Source organism: Natator depressus, chromosome 6, assembly GCF_965152275.1.
Source record: "Natator depressus isolate rNatDep1 chromosome 6, rNatDep2.hap1, whole genome shotgun sequence".
In the NCBI taxonomy this organism is placed as follows: Eukaryota; Metazoa; Chordata; order Testudines; family Cheloniidae; genus Natator; species Natator depressus.
In genome coordinates, this window is record NC_134239.1 from 12,176,723 (window position 1) to 12,196,831 (window position 20,109).

Below are 20,109 nucleotides of genomic sequence, written 5' to 3' on the forward strand. Positions count from 1 at the left end.
CATTCGACTTTCTCTTCTCCATGTTTTGAATACAATGTGGACAATACCAATTCAAAGTTTGTTGATCTCTGATTAATTTGGGTACTTTTCTTAGTTCCAAGAATTAATAGGTATTATTAATAGTGTCTATTACATATTCACTATATAATGAACAAATAATTTCTTTTCCAAGTTAATGATTTTTCCCTGATCATTATTATATTTTATCAATTGATCAATCTTATTTTGAGTTTCATTAAACAATTTGGTTATTTCCTGCATATTATACACCATAAATAATTTTTTTATTTTGCTAAACCTTTAATTCCTTTAACATGGGGTTAATTACTTTTTTAGCTTCTTTTTTTAATCACATAATTGATATGCCTTATGATTCTTTTAACATTAACCTTATTTCAAATTAGCACCTCTGAACTAATAAACTTGTGATACTGTTCAAAACTAACTTATCAATGAGAAGTACTGAAAAGAAAGGTGCAACCTTAATATCTTTACAATAACTAAATTCACTTATTTACCAATTTAGATAAATTTCATACAACAGGGATATGAATAAACTGAACTTGATTGATTAATACCCCTGGTATAGATGTAGCTGTGAGACCACTAACAGGGCCTTCTTGCGAACTGAACACTTCACAAGGTTCTGTGAATAATGGTCTTTTCCATTACTGTGGCTTGGACCTTTACTTTAAAATATTTATTAATAACTTTTACAATACCCGAAGACTTAATTTGGCTACAAGTTTCATATTCTCCTTTATATTTATAATTTAGGTTATATATATGTATCTGGTCGATGCTTCAGTTTTTACTGAGCTTTGACATTTGGTTTTGTTTTTCCATAATCCATATGGGATTCCATCACTTATTGATGAAGATTTACCTTCACTTGTAATATGTTTTATATCCTCCCCCCTGGATTTCTTAATTAAGGGAGAGATGTTTTTCCCCAATCTACATAAGGCATGTGTTCATTCCCTTTTATGTTGTATTTAAGAACAAGTTTCTTATCTATTACTCTTTTACCTTTTGATAAGATTTGTTATGAGTGGTTGGAAGAAGTATTTGACTGACTAAATTTCTTTGTTTTTGTATCTCCAGTGAAAAATCCTTTCCACAATACAAACTTTCACTTATCCTTCAACGCTAACCATACCCCAATCTATACAGACCTGATGTATGACTTTGTACCTTATGTATTTTCAAAGCTGTACTATTAGGTCATGCTGAAAACAATATTTTAACCCAAGTCGTAATTATAAATTGTCCTTGTGCTGGCTGATGATTCCATTTGAAGAAAATTTCAGTTGAAAAGCGTTGATCTTTCACATCTTAATCTGGTTTTATCCGTTCTTGAGCCCAGATCACTGTTATAATTGCATCCTGCACAACAGACAAGTTTAAGCTTAGTTCCAACATAAAATTTTGATTTGCCTTGACTATTCTTGGTTCTTGTTGTACTGGAAGCGTCTGTTTGGTTTGAAGTGCAGTATTAAGGCAATAATACAGCATCAAAGTTGTTAAGACATGCATTTTTTTCTTTTCCCTCTACTGGCCTGGCTTTCTCTGATCCTTTACTTCCTCTTTTGTTGTCAACATCTCTGGTTCTTCTCCCTGTGGAGAAATATTTCTTTTCAGGTACAACTTTAATTCTATTAACGTGATAGAATTTATCTACCTTTTTTTGGTTCTGATTCTTTATACAGAGGAAACGGAGTCCATTTATAATATAATGTGGCCCAGTTCACTGGTTACATAAATTGTGTTCTGATACAGCACATTACCACCTGATCTCCAATTTCCCAAGCATTCTCTCTTTCTCCTTTATTAAAATAAACCTTTGCCTTCTGTTTGGATTTTCCCAATTTGATAGCTACCTGCAAGAGAACCTGATTTAAATGTTTTTTAATGCTTGTACATAGGTTTTCAGTTTGACTTCCTCTAGCTGTGTGCCACTGGTATGCCACAAAAGATGCTTTGGCATTCACGTGGTTTGCCCAGTCATCACCTCAAAGGGTGTACGATCTGTGGAAGCAGTGGGAGTTGCCCTGAGTGCCATTAAAATGAGTGGAATCAGGGTATTCCAACTGCATCCATTGGCATCTACCAGTTTCCGCAGCATTCGTTTGATGGTGCAACTTGTTCTCGTTAGCATCCCTGATGATTGAGCTCTATATGAAATGTGCAATTTTGTGGCACTCCCAACAACTGTAAACATCTTTGGAACGCTTGCCCAGTAAAATGTGTTCCTCTGCCGGACTCTACCCTAGCAGGGAGTTTCCAATGAGAGAAGATTTGTTTCACCACGTCTTGTTGTTGTGGCTAAAGCAGCATTTGCCTTAAGGGGAAATGCTTTCACCCATTTGGAGAGTGGATCAATAACAAGAAGATATTGGTTTCTCCTGATCATAATAAGTTTCTGTGATTTTTATTTTGGGAGGTATTGATGTGAAAATCTGGGTTCAGATTTTCCCTGGATTAACATCTGGGCACACATGAGGGTTCCCAGAATACAACAGGGCATCCAGCAGGGGAGAGAGAGTCCATGCTGGAGTTATTTTTATACCTCTGTCATGCAATAGCAAAGTCCAGTGTGCTAGGTGAGCATTAGACACCTGTCCATCCTTGATTCGATGAGAAAGCAAGAACTGGAGAGGGGTGTGTGTGTGAAATGTAGAGCTATTGGGTTTAAACCAATTAAAAATGCAAAATGCTTGGTTGTCCAGCTGGTGACCAATAAATATTTTTCACAAGTGGAATATTTAAGTTCCACTAGGCTCATTCTTTTAGAGCATAGGCTATTGGCCTAATTTTTTCCATGACTCTCTTTAGAAGCTACTGTTGCAAGTGCAATTGCACTCGGAGACCTTTTAAGTGATGCGGTTTGCTGGGATCTGGAGTGATCAGCACAGATGCTTGAATTACTGCTCGCTTCAATTTTACCAATTGATCTGATCTGATCTGTCCTAGCCCAAGCAATCCCTTTTCTTTCAGAAGTTATACAGTGGACCTGCAATGAAAGCAAAGTTAGGAATGAAGTCTTGATGGTGTCATACCAACCCTAGAAAAGATCATAAAGAAGTTATGTCAGTAGGCATCGATAATTCTCAAATTGCATCAGCCTTGTGTTGGGCTGATGTTTGACCTCCTTAAAACAAAGTAATACCTAAAAAAGAAAGATGAGGAGATGGTTTGTTCCTGCGCCCTCAAACAGGCATCTTTAAAATACAGACAGCTCTCCTGGACTCCTTTCCCTCTCATATTAGCTTCCCAGGGGATCCTGCCCATCAGTTCCCTAAGGCAGTCTAAGTCTGCTTTTCTGAAGTCCAGGGTCTGTATTCCTCTGCTCTCCTTTCTTCCTTTTGTCAGGATCCTGAACTCAACCATCTCATGATCACTGCTGCCCAGGTTGCCACCCACTTCTACTTCCCCTACCAATTCTTCCCTTTTGTGAGCATGGCCCCTAGTCGGTTCCTCCAGCACTTGCACCAGGAAGCTGTCCTCAACACTCTCCAAAAACTTCCTGGATTGTCTGGGCACTGCTGTATTGCTCTCTCAGCAGACGTCAGGGTGATTTGAATTCCCCGCATGGAAACCAGGGCCTGTGATGAATCTATCATAGAACTATCATGACATTGCCTGCCATCACATTGTTCTCACAGTTTTACCCCTTCCCCAACCTTGTGTCTTGTCTATTTAGATAATGTTGCCTCCTTGTTTCCTTGTATTCCTGTGTCTATCTGCATAGATCTGTTGTCTCTTGTCATGTACTAGACTGCGAGCTTTTTCACGTACAAATTGTCTATTTGTTGTGTGGTGTTCAGTGCTTGGCGCAATAGGGTCCTGCCCCATAACTGGGGCTCCTAGGGCACTACAGTAATAGAATAAATAAATAAATAAACAACCACAGCACAAACAGAAGAGACTCTGATCTATGTCCTATGAGGCGCCTCGCCAAGTGACCTGTCATGAAATAATGTGAAAAGAATGTAAAAATGAAAATAAAACAAATTTCTGTTTTAAATTTTCCTAAATTACATTTTCCAAAAAGTTTTCATTTTGAAAATTATTTGTTTTTGTGAAAAATTTCCTTAAGTTGAAATGACATTTTCCAAAGGAAACTTTTCTTTGTAGAATTTTTCCCAACCAGCTCAGTGCAGGAGGCCAAACTGTCTGGTCAGAGTGGGCCCTGTTGGCCTTCGAACCTGTGACTCCACCCCAGAGTTCCTAAAAGGGCCTAGTCCCTGTCCGAGTACATCCGCATGCATTGTCTGTATTTTCTGCGTGTGTGAGCTTGGGGTTCCTGCTCCAGTGGACAGTGCTCTGGTCTGTCTCTGTGGGTTCAGAGTTGTCACCATTGGGGTTGTGCCTGCCCTTCCTTCCACTGGCCGTACAACTTCCCCATCGTCCCCTCCCCAGCAGAGAGGGACCTTTGTACCAAGCCCTAGGGCTCATTGACTGTGCCCTGATGGCTTCTTTTCTCTTCCCTATGGGCAGGTTTTCCAGTTCGCAAACCCGCCCTGATCTCTCAGCTGGAGCGAGAGGAGGAGCCGTGTGTCCCAGATCCCTCAGCCCCTGAGCAGCAGGAGACCCAGAGGGACGTCCCAACAGGTGAGGGATGAATCAGCCAGCTCAGAAAGCAAAATCCTGGGATCCCAGCCACAAGCTCCCAGGACAATGCCGCCTGGCTGCGTCTGCTGAGCCATGGCAGAGCTTAGCCACAGAGCCAGGAGCTCCCACAATGCCCACAGTCAGATCCACTGAACCATGGGGGAGGCAGAGCCATGAATTCCTGGTTCCCCAAGCCACACGCTGTCCAATTTGGGTGCTGCCACAGACTCCTGCGTGACCTTGGGCAAGTCACCTAGATCCTGTGTGTGTCGGTTCCCATCTGTACACTGGGGATAACAGCCCTGCCCTGCCTCGCCTCCCAGGCATGCATGTGGATAAACACATTCAGGATTGTGAGGCACTTGCATACTATGGTGCTGGGGCCTGTCAATACCAGATAGAGACAGACACTTTAATATAACCCGTGTCTGTTAAACAGCTGCACTGGGCTGTGTGGACGTCCTTGTTCTGGTTTTAACCAGGCTTGTTTTGGTTCAGTTCCATGCACATGGTGACAGGTTAAGGGTAAACCAAAGTAGGCACCTCCAGGTGGCAGTTTGCCCTGGTTTAGATAACGGGGTTACTTTGGAGCTGGCTGGAGATTTTTTTCCACCACAAAATGACGATTTGCCGAATTTGAAACATCTCAGTTCTGACAGAATTTGGGCTGAAAGCAGGCCGGGGACTGACAGAAACCTGCCTGGTGTCTCGCCAGCTCGCCCCTCCCCAGCGCTTCAGCAGCTCACCAGGAGGGCTGCCCCTGGCCTGGGGTTTCTGAACTACAGAGGCGCCAGGAGTCTGGACGCACTGGGATACCCAGCTCCCAAGCTCCCGGGGCCATCAGCAGCTGGCCTGGTGGCTGCCCCGGAGCCAGGGCTCCCAGGCACTCCTGACTCCACAGCACCTGCCTGGACATGCAGTCGGGAATCCCAGGGAGCACATTTCATTTCACACACATAAACGTTCCTGCAGCTCGGTGTGTCCCAAAGGAAGTATTGCGGGGTCCAAGTTGTGGGGAAAATTTCCAGTTTTTGGTTTTTTGTCCCAATTCGGGACAAACTTTTTTCCAAAAACTCGAATATTTTTGTGAACTTTGAATTCCACTTTCCAGGCAGTGTTAGTTTAGATCCCTCTGCTGGCTTCCCCCTGCACCTGGGGCCCGGCTCACGCACCACTTCTCCCTTGGTCCCCACAGACACCAGGAGGGGGCTGGACGCTGAGGAGCTGGCTGTGCTGCACCACGGGGAGGCAGAGGCACCTGTCAAAGCAGCTCCAACACCCAAGGCCTCATCAAGATGGCCCAAGAGGAAAGCGCCCCAGAGCCCTGGCCGGAAGAGAAAGAAACCCTCTCTGGAAGGAGAAGAGCCAGAAGCCCCCTCTGAGGGTGGGAAAGAGCAGCTCCCCACCTGTCCCATGTCCATGCAACAGCCACTTCCTTCTGTGCACGTGCAAAAGCCTTTCCGTCCTGTACGCAGGAAACAGCCACCCCCACCCCTGCGCCGGGAACAGCCTGTCCCTCCCGTGCAAAGGGAACAGCTGCCCCCTCCCCTGAGTAGAGAACAGCCGGTCTCCTCCATGCATAGGGAACAGCTTGTCCCTCCCATGCAAAGGGAACAGCTGCCCCCTCCCCTGAGCAGAGAACAGCCTGTCTCCCCCATGCACAGGGCACAGCCACCCCCTCCTGTACGCAGGGAACAGCCGCCCCCTATCCAGCTGCCCCATCTGCCATCCCTGGCTAAGTCCTGCAGCAAGGAGCCAGCAGAGCAAGATTCCCCTCCCAGCAAGAGCCCGCCCCCCTCTGAGAAGTCCTACCAGTGCCCCTTGTGTAGTCAGAACTTCAGGCAGAGCTCGGACCTGCAGCGGCACCGGCGCGTCCACACGGGAGAGAAGCCTTTCCACTGCCTGGTGTGTGAGAAGAGCTTCCGGCTGCAGTCCAACCTGATCGTGCACCAGCGCACCCACACCGGGGAGCGGCCCTACCAGTGCGGGGAGTGCGGCCGGGCCTTCTCGCAGAGCTCCAACCTCCTGACCCACAGCAAGATCCACCTGGGCCAGAAGCCCTACGCCTGCTTCGAGTGCGGCAAGAGCTTCCACCACAGCTCCAACCTCATCATCCACCAGCGCACCCACACCGGCGAGCGGCCCTACGAGTGCAGTGTCTGCACCAAGCGCTTCAGCGACCGCTCCACCCTGGTGCAGCACCGGCGCGTCCACACGGGTGAGCGCCCCTACGCCTGCTCCGAGTGCGGCAAGTGCTTCAGCCAGGCCTCACACCTGGTCAAACACCGACGCACCCACGCAAGCCCCTGCACCAAGAATAGAGCTGCCCCCAGAAAAACACCAGTCACAGCGGTGAAGAGAACCAGCCCCAAAAATGGGGCAGCCATGGGGGAGGAGAGAGCTGCCCCTACTCCTGGGCTGAGTGAGAGGATTGCCATGCCTCAAAATGGAGCAGCTCCAGGGGAGGAAAGAGCAGCCCTGAAAGGTGCACCCACAGTGGGGAAGGACAGAGCCACCCAGGAAGTGGTTTCAGAGGGGGAGAAGGACAAAGCAGCTCAGAAAGTTGCTTTGGCCAGGGAAAAGATAGCTGCCCCCAAACGCATGCTGGCAACAAAGGACACGCGGGCCGCAGGGAAGGAAAGGGTAACCCCCACACTTGGGCTGGGTGAGTTGAGAGCTGCCCTCATAAACAGGCTGAGCACAGGAAAGGACAGAGACATGCCAGCTGTGGGGGAGAAGAGAGCACCGACTCCAGCTGCACCGGCTCTGCATGAGGAGCGAGCTGCTCTGAAAGATGCACTGAGGGCAGGGAAGGACAAAGTAGCAACAAACCACACATCAGCTGCGGAGAAGGGGAGCACCGCCCCCAAACGCACGCTGGCCATGAGGCAGGGAAGAGCCAGCCCCAAGCACACACTGGCCACGGGAAAGGGGAGAGCCAACCCTGAACACGCACTGGCCACGGGGAAAGGGGGAGCCGGCCCCAAACAGGCACTTGCCACGGGGAAAGGGGGAGCCGGCCCCAAACAGGCACTTGCCACGGGGAAAGGGGGAGCCGGCCCCAAACAGGCACTTGCCACGGGGAAAGGGGGAGCCGGCCCCAAACAGGCACTTGCCACGGGGAAGGGGGGAGCCGGCCCCAAACACGCACTTGCCACGGGGAAGGGGGGAGCCGGCCCCAAACACGCACTTGCCACGGGGAAGGGGGGAGCCGGCCCCAAACACGTACCAGGCACACGGGAGCACAGACAGCAGGGGAATCCTCTCATGTCACTGCGTGATAGGGGCAGGGATGGCTCACAGGGGAAACAGACTGTGAGGAGCCCCATCACTGCACGGTAGGGTCCGGACTGGCTTCTCTGGACATGCATTCAGCTGGTTTTCCACTGACTGGGTGTGAAACCCCATCAATGTGCAGGAGGGAAGTAATGCCAAGGCCATAGGCTCACACTTAGGCAGCAGTGGAGAAGCTGGCCTGGTGTGGGATGCATGAACAGCACGGAGAGAACGGGCAGCACGAAGGCACTTCTGGCACCGCGGGACCGGAGCTGGCAGAGCAAATGGCTGGCGTGTAAAATGCAAGCACAGACCTCCCTCTCTCTCGGGGCGGGGGGAGAGAGGAGGCTGAAATCTTGTCAAGCAACAGGAAGGGAGAGTTGGGTGAATTTTAAACTCTCAGATTGGGCCCTGAGCTGAGGGAGTGTAAAAGAAGCTCTAGAAATCTCCCTCTGTGTGGAATTCAAATGAGAAGAAAGGTTCTGGTGTGACCAACTCGTGATCTGTGGTCTTGTCTCTTAAAGCCCCAGCTCTGCTTTTATATATAAAAAGAAAATCTGGGTCTAGTCCAATGACCAGAGAGAAAAATCAAGGAAACTCAAACCCTATTGGCTACAATGCCAGAGGGCAAATCACTCTGTCTTAATTTATTTTATTTTATTAAATCTAATGAGTTTTTAAATCGATTTTGTGATATTTTGGGTCTGACTCCATGTTTCTTTGAAGGCCTGGGGCTTTTGGGGGAGGAGGGGCTGGTAAAGCCCCAGGAGGCAGTTTTAGAAGCACAGTGAATGTATCCTCCACGTCCATTGCCACCCCCATGCTGCATCCCAGGCGAGCCCTGATGAGGAAACGGTCGAGAAGTGGCAGCCCCATTCTCAAGGGGTAGATGCATTGTGCACTCTTACACCTGCAGAATGCTGTTGGGATTGTTCTTAGCAAATTGTTGTGGCCACAGCCCATTGGAAGAAGTTAAAAAAAAAAACTGTCGGCCTAATTTTTAAATGGACGGTGCCCCTTTCATAGCGTTTTAGGTCAGAACATTGTAACGGTGTAGTCTGATCTCCTGCGTACCACCGTCCATAGGCCTTCCATTAATTAAATGCTGCTTCAAGCCCAATAGCTAGGACCCTACCAAATTCACGGTCCATTTTCATAACTTGCACAATCATCGCATTTTAAAAAATCTTGAATATCACGGTTTCAGGTATTTAAATCTTAAATTTCACGGTGTTGTAACAAACATGAATATGTATTTAAAAACAGCAAAATATAAACATGCAAAGCCCTTAAGATTCAGCGTTTCTCAAACTGGAGGTCCCTACCTAAAGGGGGGTCGCAAGGCTATTGTAGAGGGTGGCCACAGAGCAGCAGGTGCTGGCTATGCACCCAGCTCTGAAAGCAGCGCTGCCGCCAGCCAGAGCACAGCAGTAAGGGTGACAACACTGTGACCTCCCTACAATAGCCTTGCAACCCCCTTTTGGGTTGCAGCCCCCAGTTGCGGAAAAGCTGTATAGGGTACTTTTATAATATAGGTAAAAGTACACAAAAGACCAGATTTCACGGTCCGGGATATGTTTTTGACAGCTGTGAATGTGGTAGGGCCCTATTTATAAGCTATATTAGCTGACTATATTGTGCTCCTTGGGCCTTTCACTGCCCCTTTCTCTGAGCCAGTCTTAAAACAACTCCGTTCAGCAATAAAAGTGCTTCGCTGGGCTACCCCAGGGATGTAACCAACAGATGAAATCTTTATGGCATAGGCTACGCTCCAGGGGATGAATACATGTCATTCCCATGTCGTTCCCAGTCTCACAGGGATGCTGTGAGGGTCTTGTGACTAAAGAGCAGGCTAGGAATTTCCTAAGTTGTTTTTTTAAGAAAACATTTTTAAAAAACATGTGTGACAATGGGCTGTAGATGATTTTATCTCCCTCAAGAGCGAGATTACCAGCTGGAGCCAGCTTCTGAATCCAGTGAGTAGCTACTGAAGGTTGCTGGAAAGATTTAACAGAGCTTTGGACAGACCTGTGGTCTCAGTGTGTGCAATGAGACGACCCCCATGCGTGAGGCTTTGCACGCCTGGCTCCTACCTTTGCCCGTAGCTCTAGGTGTCGTGACACGCTGGAACACGTTGGTCAAGGGGTGCGTCTTGACAGCAGGGTGAGCCCCAAGGTCTGAGCTCTTGGAGTTAGCCTAGCCCCAGTGTTAACCACCACAATGCAAAGCCTGACTTGAGTTACTGTGTCCTGATGGGTACCGCCCTCCCCCACAAGCGTTAGGACTACAGGAGACATATCCCATGGTGCTTTGTGCTGCAGCAAACTGAGCTGCTCTAGGATTTTTTCCCCCCAGTGCACTGAGAGAGAATTTTTCTGACCTTCTGGGCCCATGGGGGCATTGTGGAAAGGCACTGGAGGACTATCAGCACTGCAGTGGGTTAACCTGCGTCCTCACTGCAACAGGGGCAGGTTAGCAGCCTGAATGAAAGCAGCACCAGGACTTTAACCCGCCTGGGTTTAAAACCTCTACAGAGCTCAGGAGAGAGGATTGTGTGTGTATGGACAGGGGGTACAACATGTGGGTAAGAGTAGTGAAGACAGACCCTCTGAAATACAAGACAACATACTAATCGAATCGGCAGAGTCTGTAACCTGCCTGTCCCAGCAGAGCGTGGCTGATGGGCTTACAGTAACCATGGCACAGACCTCTCCCAAGAGCACATCCCAGCACAGACACTCTGCTGCTGGGCGAACTAAGGCCGACACCTAGAACTGCTCCCACACCTCTTGCCACACACACAAAAGTTTTCATCCAACTAAACCTTTCACATGCACAAAAAATAGTTTGACAATTTTTTTTATTTTTTAATTCTAAACTAACACTTTCAGGGGGAGTCCTGTGGCACTTTAAAGACTAACATATTTATTTGGGCATAAGCTTTTGTGGGTAAAAAATCCTGTTTTTTTACCCCTGAAAGCTTATGCCCAAATAAATTTGTTAGTCTTTAAGGTGCCACCAGACTCCTCGTTTTTGTGATTTCAGACTAACACGGCTACCCCTCTGATACTTGTAGGGGGGAAAGCAATATTTTCAGTATTTAAAAAAAAATTTCCTTTCAAAATAGCCAGAAAATGCACACTTTGTTTTTAAATTCCCCATCATTAACTGGCCCATTTTCTCTAGATTTTATTTTTAAACTTAAAGTGAGAGAATGTTTAAAAAGTGAAAGAATGAAATTTTTAAAGTACCACTTCCATTTTAATTCTCTTTAAATGACATCAAATAGCAAAGTAGCAATTTACTGTTTTTTCCAATTAAAAAAAAAAGTGAGAAAGTTTAGACTCCCCATTTAGTCAACAAAATTCCCTCCTCCCAGTGGAAAGATAAAACATTTTAAAAGACACTGGGACTTTTCCCGATCAAAATAAAGGAAAAATTGCACTTTTCCATCAAAAAAAATATTTCAGAGTTCAAAGCAGTTTGAACAAACAACAATCTGGTCATTGGAAATTTTCTATGGGGGTGGGAGGGGGAGACCCATTTTGAGCAGCTCTGCCTGGAGCTCCAAAACTAGCCTCTCTCCCTGCACCCCGCCCACTCCCTCAAAAAAATATATATATTTTGAAAGGTCCCATTCCCAGAAGTGAATAACTCCAAATAAGCTGGCACTGGAGTTGATGCATCGAGTCATTTTTGGAGGCATGTTTTACAACATCACTAAGATATCTGAGTGGGGAAAATATTTCCTGTTTCAGCTCCTCACCGCCACAGCGCGCCATGCGAGCTCACTGACCTCAGACTTCACCAAGGCAAGCCGGTGGGTAGGAAACCACACATGGGACGTTCCCAATGGAAATTGTCTGTGTTTTATAGGAAAAGCATTTCACTGGAAGTGAAGGGAGCACAGCTGAAGGTCTGCTTGGGATGGAAAATGAAAGGTGACTGGAAAGGGAAAATTGGCTGTTTGTTTATGATGCTTGATTTTTTTCATTTTTTCCATTAGAAATATTGATTCCTGACTTCCAATTTTGCTAGGGGGTCCTGTGGGGAGGCGGAGAATTTAGCAGGATTATATCACAGGAAAGCACAGACTGGGACTTCTACACTTTGGCCTCAGATTTCAATCACATGCCGAGGTACCTGTCTCTATCCGCAATGCCAAAGGGGCTGCCGAGCTGATTCTCATTGCAGGCTGGTTGCATCAATAGCCCATTTTGTTCAAAGCTCTAACTCAGGCTTGGCAGAAGAGCTGTCTGTGTAAGAGATTCAGCCCCTGCTAGCTGAGGAATCACCCACTCCAATTTTCTCCTAGCAGTCTGCCAAAAATCTGGGAAGGCAAGGATTGATCGCCAGGGCTCAGATTTTCCAACTAGCACCCAACTGGTCAGATTAAAAGAACAAGCAGAGAAAAGCTCTATCTCAACAAAAGGGGAAGCCCTCTAACATCTTCTTCCCACATCTGAAGGAGCAGGAAGAAAAAAAGCCCATGGCGTTATTTCTCTCTTCACAGGTCACCCAGGATGGTGCCCTTTCTGAGATGCTGTCCTTCTCTCGCAGGCACACAGTGAACTTGGGGGGAACCTTCCTCCACTTTCATTTGGTTTGTTTTAAAATTAGGATTCCAGGCTTAAAACATCAAAATGATCTATTCATAGTAATGATGTACATTGCCCTTACTGCTCTGTTGATACAACAATATTGCCACACAGGCTGTAACGCAATAAAACAAAGTGACTTTGGGTTCTTTTGACTCATTATTGTACTTAGCTGGGACCTGATTTTTTATATTTGCATTCATTTGATTATGTTTAGCAATTTATAACCAGATAACCAACTGATACACATGGTGACATTGTAAAACACTGTCGCTATCAACACTACATTAATGTTGCCGTAGTTTGCTTTTAATGATCTTACACATTCTAGCCTGGGTTCTGCCACATTATTTAACAAGTCCCACATCAACATTAGAAACAAACATAGCCAGCATGTGAACCGCTGGCTGGGGGAGGCTACCCCCCCAGCCCTGCCCCTTCCACCCACGGCCCCGTCCCTTCCATGCACCCCAGAACCCAGAGCCCCCCCAAGGCCACTGGCCCCTGCCCCAGGCTGCCTAGTGCCCGCAGCCCCCCCCCCCCCCAGCCCAAGGAAGGTGGGCAGCGTGGCCAAGCCCCTGGAGCCCAGTGGTACCACCAAAGCAGGGCCCTGGGGGCAGAGTGTGGGCAGGGCCACGCCTGGCTGTTTGGGGAAGCACAGCGTCCCCCAGCCTCCCCTACCTGCCGCCCATGGAAACAAAGTTATAATTACGTTTTTTATTGAGGCAAATAGACCTGTATTTATTACTAGCATTTGCAAAGGAACTGAACTACCACTAGTGCATTATAATAATCCACCAATGGTGGTTACAACCTAATTAGAATACTGAAATAGAGTGGCACCACAAAAAAATGTTTTCAATATTTTTCTTTCATAGTTTCGCACACAAAAATGTTTGCTGCAACACAAAACCCACAATTTAAAAAAAACAAACCCAGTCACATGACATAAAACATATAACCAAGGAACAAATTATCCCAACATTAGTATACATAAACAAAATATATTAGAAAACAAAGAGTTAAAAACACAAAACAAACCACAATCAATGGATTAAACATTGCTGTTTAGGGTGGAGGTTCTCAAATGGGAGGGCACAGAATGTATTCTGGGAATGTGTGAGGAAAAAAATTACTGAGCACATTCAGAGCTGGGTGGCTGGAGAGCAGCAGCTGCTGGCCGGGCACCCAGCTCAGAAGGCAGCACCCACCACCAGCAGCATCGGAGAAGTAAGGGTGGCATGCTGCTGGCAGCGCTGCCTTCAGAGCTGGGCACCAGGGCACCAGCCGCTGCTCTCCACTCTGCCTTCAGAGCTGGACAGCCAGAGAGTGGCTGCTGCTGGCCCGGCACCTGGCGGGGGAGAGAGAGAGAGTGTGTGTGTGTGTGTAAAAATGACTACAGACACAAAGAGGGGCACAAGAAAATAAGTTTGAGAACTCCTGGTTTAGGACACAGCCAATAAACCTCAGGCTTAAAATCGTTAATTACCCTTGACTTATTTCACAGCAGCATTGATCAATAAGGAAAACAGGCACTGGAAATTTGTCCATTTTTAAACAGAATGATATCAAGAAAAACCTACTTGAGTTAACAACCTCCTTTTAGCTAGATTGCACCTTAATTTACCTATAAAAATTAAATAGTTTAGTTAAGAGCCAAAAGGTGTCTTCCCTGACTATTCATATCCTATATAAAAATTATTTTAAAAGGGATATTAACACATGCTTTATTCACTTAGGAGCCCTAAAAGAAAAATTGCAAGGAATAAGTCTGGATATTTCTATTTTGATGAATGACTGTTATATTGTGGGTAGCAGGGGCTACTACCTTTTATTTTTATATTTTTTTTGGTTTTTGCTAGAGGCTTCAGTGAGTCTTCAATACTTCCTTAAAAGAATGATGCCTGTGTAAAAGTTCTACATTGTTCATTTCCTTTATCACGACCACAGGGGGTGTGTCCTGAACTACAACTGACTGGATACTTATCTCTGGGATAATGATACACAATAACCAATTAGTAAAATCAAGGATATGTTTATTAACAACCAAAAATTTGAACCCAGCTAGTTCTGTAGCTAGCAGTCCAGCCAATACAGATGTTCAAGCAACAGAACAATATAAATACTTAATATTTTAATTGTACCTAAGGTTTTCCCTTTGTTCCTTTTTTCTGCCTTTTCCCTTTCCCCCACCATATTTTGCAGTTTAGAAGATTAGTGGGGGCGGGTTTGCTTTACCCTTTATATCTGGCATAGCCTCATTTAAAGAAGATGCTGAACCTTACAACTTACTAATATTTTTAAAGGATACTAAATTAGATGCTCGTATAGGACTAAAACACTTTCAACTGACTCTGTTCAAAATACATTATTAAAATAAGGGAATTACCACTGGTTTATGAGCAATAAATTTGTAATGTCATTAAGCCAAATTTAGGTTAAAAGCAAATCGCTTCGCCTGTTTCCCCTTTTCACAAACACAGGCTAGGGAAGTCACTTCCCCTTTGTGTCTGCAGCAACATGTTGGCTACTGGCCAAGAAGTGTTAACTTTTGACTGGTTTCTGTCAACTTTGACTAAAGAACAGACACAGGCATTACAGCTTAAAGGCACAGTGGACAATTAATGCCTTAATATCCTTGACTTTAAATTATTTTCCATTATTATTATTATGACGACAGATTTTTATGAATCCTTTTAAAAGAGCACTTATTTCACACACATTTTACATAAATATTTCTATCTCCATGACTACTTGCTGTTCCTCCTGCTGCTCCACCTCCCCTGAGTCCCGTTCCCCCCCCCCCCCCCCCCCCGTTCTTACCTCCTCCCTGCATCCTTAATATACTTCAACACAAAAACTTGTTAGGCCATTTGTTTGCCTGGTCATACTCTGCTGACTCCATTTCTTCTTTATTTATCTATGGCTGTAGTATAAACAACAACTGATTTTAAGCCTTTTACACATCGCTCGGTGGAATCCTTCCCACAATTTTCTTAACTTTATTCTTAAATTTCTTAATTGGTTTCAACATACTTCATGTCCTTAAAATTGTTTAACACACTCGATTGTGCTTAAAATTCCTGGAGAGGGTTGGGGTTATTCTCTCCCTTCCTGGGCTACTCATAGCTAAGGCTACGTTTTAGTCACGGGTATTTTTAGTAAAAGTCATGGACAAGTCACAGGCAGTAAACAAAAATTCATGGCCTGTGACCTGTCCCTGACTTGTACTATATACCCCTGACTAAATCTTGGGGGGAGGCAGCCCAGAGGGCACTGCGGGTGCTCGGGGAGGGGGTGTTAATCGGGCTGGCAGGCTCCCTACCTGGTTCCAGGCCTTCCCGGAAGTGGCGACATCCCTCCACTCCTAGGCGGAGGCGTGGCCAGGCAGGTTCTAGGCCTGACGCTATTCAGCATTTTCAGCAATGATCTGGAAGTAAATACAAAATCACGGCTGATAACATTTGCGGATGACAACGAGACTGGTGGAGTGGTAAATAATGATGAGGTCAGGGCTGTCACACAGCGGGATCTGGATGGCTTGGTAAGCTGGGCCCATTCAAACCAGATGCCTTTCAATACAGCCAAATGCATCAACATCCACCTAGGAATAAGGAATGCAGACCAAACCTACAAGATGGGCTGCAACCTGGAAAGCAGTGACTCTGACAAGGCTCTAAGGGTCGTGGTGGACAGACAACTTGAACACAAGCGCCTACTGTGATGTGGCAAAAGGGCTGATGCAGTTGTGGGTGTATAAACAGGGGAGTAGCGAGTAGAAGAACCAAAGGCTGGAAGCTGAAGCCGGACAAATTCAAATCAGAAATGAAGCACACATTTCTAACAGCGAGGGTGACTGACCATTGGAACACTGCCTGGGCACCCAGCCACCGAGACCAGTGCCCCGGCACGCTGGACACTGCCTAGGCACCCAGTGAAAAACACTCTCTGCCCCTAGGATCTTCTCACAATCTAAATAGGCATTGAAGAGGTGTAGTGTCCCCTTTCCACCCTGTTACTTTTTAATGCCAATCTGCTTAAAGGGTTTGATGGACAGGTCTGGGTTCTTCTGGATTCTGCCACCCACTTAGCAGGCTGTATCTTCTTTACTTTTTCCTATCAATTTATTTGGCGGTGCCTCCACCCCCCTCTCTTCTTCCTGGGCAGCTTGGGAGGAAAATTCTAACCACAGGGTAACCCCCACTTACTTGCCAGATAGTTTGAGACTCCCAAGAAATAACACAAATACATACAATATATTTAACACAGTAATTATATTAAACAGGAGACAAAGATAATATAACAGGGTAAAACACTATTCTTAGGGTCACCTGTGCCCACACTGATAATACCCATGACTTTTCCCAGTCACATGACCTGATGTAGCAAATGTAAGATCAGTGTCCCGTTGGTACACGTACTTTGGTGGGATCCTTGATGACCTATGACCACAATATCTTCTCTGCCATAGTTTAGCAGGGTGGCTGACTAGGTTCAGTACAGCCCAGAGAACTCACAAGTGGGAGGAGGTGGTAAGTCCCTCCACAATGTTAATACGCAGCAGGTTATAAAATCCCCAAACCCTTACTCCCTGGCTTGAGGACACAGTTCAGGGAGTAGGGGGTCCCCAAAACAATTTCCCTGCCTAACTAAAAGATGGTGCACTCACAAACTCCATGGTTGATCCTTAGGTTCAGAAATGACTCTGGACTCCTCCGTCACTACAGAGGGGCTGATCTCTTCAGGCAGAGATCCTCTTCAGGCAGGAGTCAGGCTGCTTCTGGTCCCAGGATTTCCCCTCCCCACAAAGGGGTGCAGGGGTCAAGGTGCAGATTACACAAGTACACTAAAATCCAAACGGTCATCTCCTAGCCCAGCGTCCAGACACTCACAGCAGGCAGCAGCCCTTGACCAGCAGCCAGAGCACAGCTGACCATGTGGTGACTGGTCTCACCTATGGAGCTGGAGGGGGAACTCACCCTGGCTGGGGAAGCTTCCCAGTAAAACTCTACAAACTGGGAGTCATCAGTGGAGAGGGAAAAGCCCAGCTGCGGGCTCTGGCTGTCAGGTCCCCGGAGGCCAGTTCTCAGGGGGAACCCTGCATGCAGACCTGGGACTCACCAGCTCCCCACACAGCCAGTCCTGCCCTTGCCCTGGCTGGCTCCAGACTGCTTCAAAAAATGGCTTCTCTGCTTTCCTGAGCTCCCTGGGAAGGGTATCTCACTCCCTAGTGGTTGCCAGGCAGACTCTGAGTCTGCCTTAGCTCCCCCTCCCTACCAGGGACAGTGTGCCTCTCCCTGAGCTGCCAGTGGACAGAGCCCCAGGAATCTAGGTCATCTCCTTGCAGGTTACAGAGGCAAGGGATTATTTCCCCTGTTTGCAGGGGTGGAGCCAATAACAGAACCCAGGGGTCCTGAGTCCCAGCCCCACACGCCAGACACCACTCCCACTGGACAGCAGCCCCTGTGGCAGGACACCAGCTCTGCCTCCCCATCTCACAGCATGGTCAGCAAATCCTGGGGGACCTCCCTTGCTTTAACCCATTCCTCACCTGCATGGGCACCCATCAGGGTCCCCCAGGCCTCCACACCGAGCAGCTCAAGGATCCAGCTGTCATCCCCCTCAACCACCCTCCAGGCAGCGGGATGGGAGCGAGAACACAGCACAGTGCCGGATACAGGCTCTTACCACCAGCTGGAGCTGTGGGCACGTGGAGGGAGAGAGGGGCAGCAGGCAATCAGGAGTGCAGGGAGGGAGAAGGGTTTCGCGCAAGTGGCTACATTACACCTGGGGGGGGGGGCATGGCTCCCTGCACACAGGAGGGGGAGGGTGCAGCCTTGTGAGTTTAGGCACCCCACATACTCAGGGCACAGACACACACCGCAGCTCTCTGAGTAAGGAGTCACTGATACCAGCTAGCAATAGCCCTTAGTAACCTGGCCACACCAGGAGGCAGGGGGTCAAGGAACAGGGCAAGCACGGGCCTTCCCCATGGGGCAGCTCCTCCCACACACACACCAAGGGGGTGAGCCAAGGGAAGGAGCAGCACAGCAGCAGGAGAAACCACAGAGAGGTGAGGGGGCTCTGAGCAGGGGCCGACGGTCTATGGGGAGGAGCCCGGGGAGACTAGTAAATGGGAGGGAACTAGGGGTCTGAACCACTGCATCTCAGCAACTCTGGGGCACAGCTGGGGACATCCTCCAAGTCTTCCCTGATCATGGGCCCAGCACCTCCACTAGATTATAAACTCACCTGCACCTGGGATTGTTTGGATCGAGCAGTGCCACTGCTGGAAGGGCCATTTATGTATAGAGTGAGCCCCGCCCATGGGCCGGGTTATGTCAATAAGGGGGTGGAGCCAAGGCCCATATACACACCCCTAACCAGGCAGGGTGCTAAGTGGAGCAGTACACAGAGGCAGTATCTGGAGTATGCTGGAGCTGTTGGTCAGGTCGTGTTGCAGATTTCAGGTTCAAGCTTCTAGCGTACAAGTTTCAGGAATGGCACAAACTGGCTCGCAGAGCCCAAGCAGTGAGAAATGGAGTTTTGCAGGGAACCTCAGAAACATTCCCTCCTCTGCCCCTTTGGGCAGTTTCTTCAGTGGCTTGTCTCACATGTCTTTTCCAGAGCCCCTTTGGGAGAAATTGAAACTGCTCTGGAATCTGCACTTGGCAACTTCCCCCCAAATCAGGGATACACAGCCAGCATCACACACACATTGAAAAATCCTGTGCCTGTCCTTCTCCGCACACACACACGAAAAAATAATCCATGCTGGGTTGTGGTTACCTTGGAGCATGTGATTACTCTGGAGAGGCGATTTCACTAAAACACTATGCCACCACATGCCATAAGGCATAAATTGACCACCCTTGTAGCCCAGTAGCCACTTCCCTGAACTAACACCAATGAGTCTAGCTGTTCAGATTTTACCTCTTTTAGCTGCTGTTTATATCCCCCAGTCCACTTTGCAAACATTGTGGAGCATGCAGCAGGCTGCTATGACCACAGGAATATTTTCTTCATTTAGGACTAACCTGTCATAAAGGCAGCACTAGTGTGCTTTTAATCTGCCAAAGGCACATTCTACAGTCAGTCTGCACCTGCTCAACTTATTGTTGAAGCTCTCCTTGCTGCTGTCCAGGTTTCCCATGTAAGGCTTCATGAACCACGGGAGCAAGGGGTACACTGGGTCTCCCATGATCACTATGTGCATTTCAATATTCCCCGCTGGACTCTTCTGGTCTGGAAAGAAAGGCCCTGCTTGGAGCTTTCTGTACAGGCCAGTGTTCCTGAAGATGTGTGTATCATGCACCTTCCCAAACCACACTGCATTGATGTCCATGAAATGCTCATAGTGAGCTACAAGTGCCTGCAATACCATAGAGAAGTATCCCTTTCTTCTGATGTACTCCATCGCAAGATGGTCTGTGGACCAAAATTGGATTTGCCTGCCATCTATCACCCCGCCATAGTTAGGGAATCCCATTTCATAAAATCATAGAATAATAGGCCTGGAAGGGAACTTGAGAGGTGATCTAGTCCAGTCTCCTGCACTCATGGCAGGACTAAATATTATCTAGGTTTCAGAGTAGCAGCCGTGTTAGTCTGTATTTGCAAA

The 20,109-nt window shown here is 47.4% G+C and overlaps 1 protein-coding gene and 1 long non-coding RNA gene across 4 annotated transcripts in view; one reads left to right on the forward strand and one right to left on the reverse strand.

Moving 5' to 3' along the window:
- LOC141988620 (uncharacterized) overlaps positions 1-8,846 on the forward strand; it is a 27,927-nt gene extending 19,081 nt beyond the window's left edge. The window contains exons 4-5 of the mRNA XM_074954456.1: positions 4,501-4,614; positions 5,810-8,846. Of these exons, the coding sequence (XP_074810557.1) occupies positions 4,501-4,614; positions 5,810-7,956 (2,261 nt within the window). The 3' untranslated portion in view covers positions 7,957-8,846. The remainder of the gene's footprint in view (positions 1-4,500; positions 4,615-5,809) is intronic.
- On the reverse strand, positions 530-18,808 carry LOC141988632 (uncharacterized). Of its 3 annotated transcripts, none has more exons than XR_012639801.1 (3): positions 18,741-18,808; positions 15,814-15,918; positions 530-1,617 (listed from the first exon to the last, which is right to left on the reverse strand). It is a non-coding gene; the product is annotated as an uncharacterized LOC141988632 (long non-coding RNA). The 3 variants fall into 3 exon arrangements; XR_012639799.1 differs by lacking the exon at positions 18,741-18,808 and adding an exon at positions 17,610-17,720; XR_012639800.1 differs by lacking the exon at positions 18,741-18,808 and adding an exon at positions 17,158-17,322.
- Positions 18,809-20,109: the final 1,301 nt, after the last annotated feature.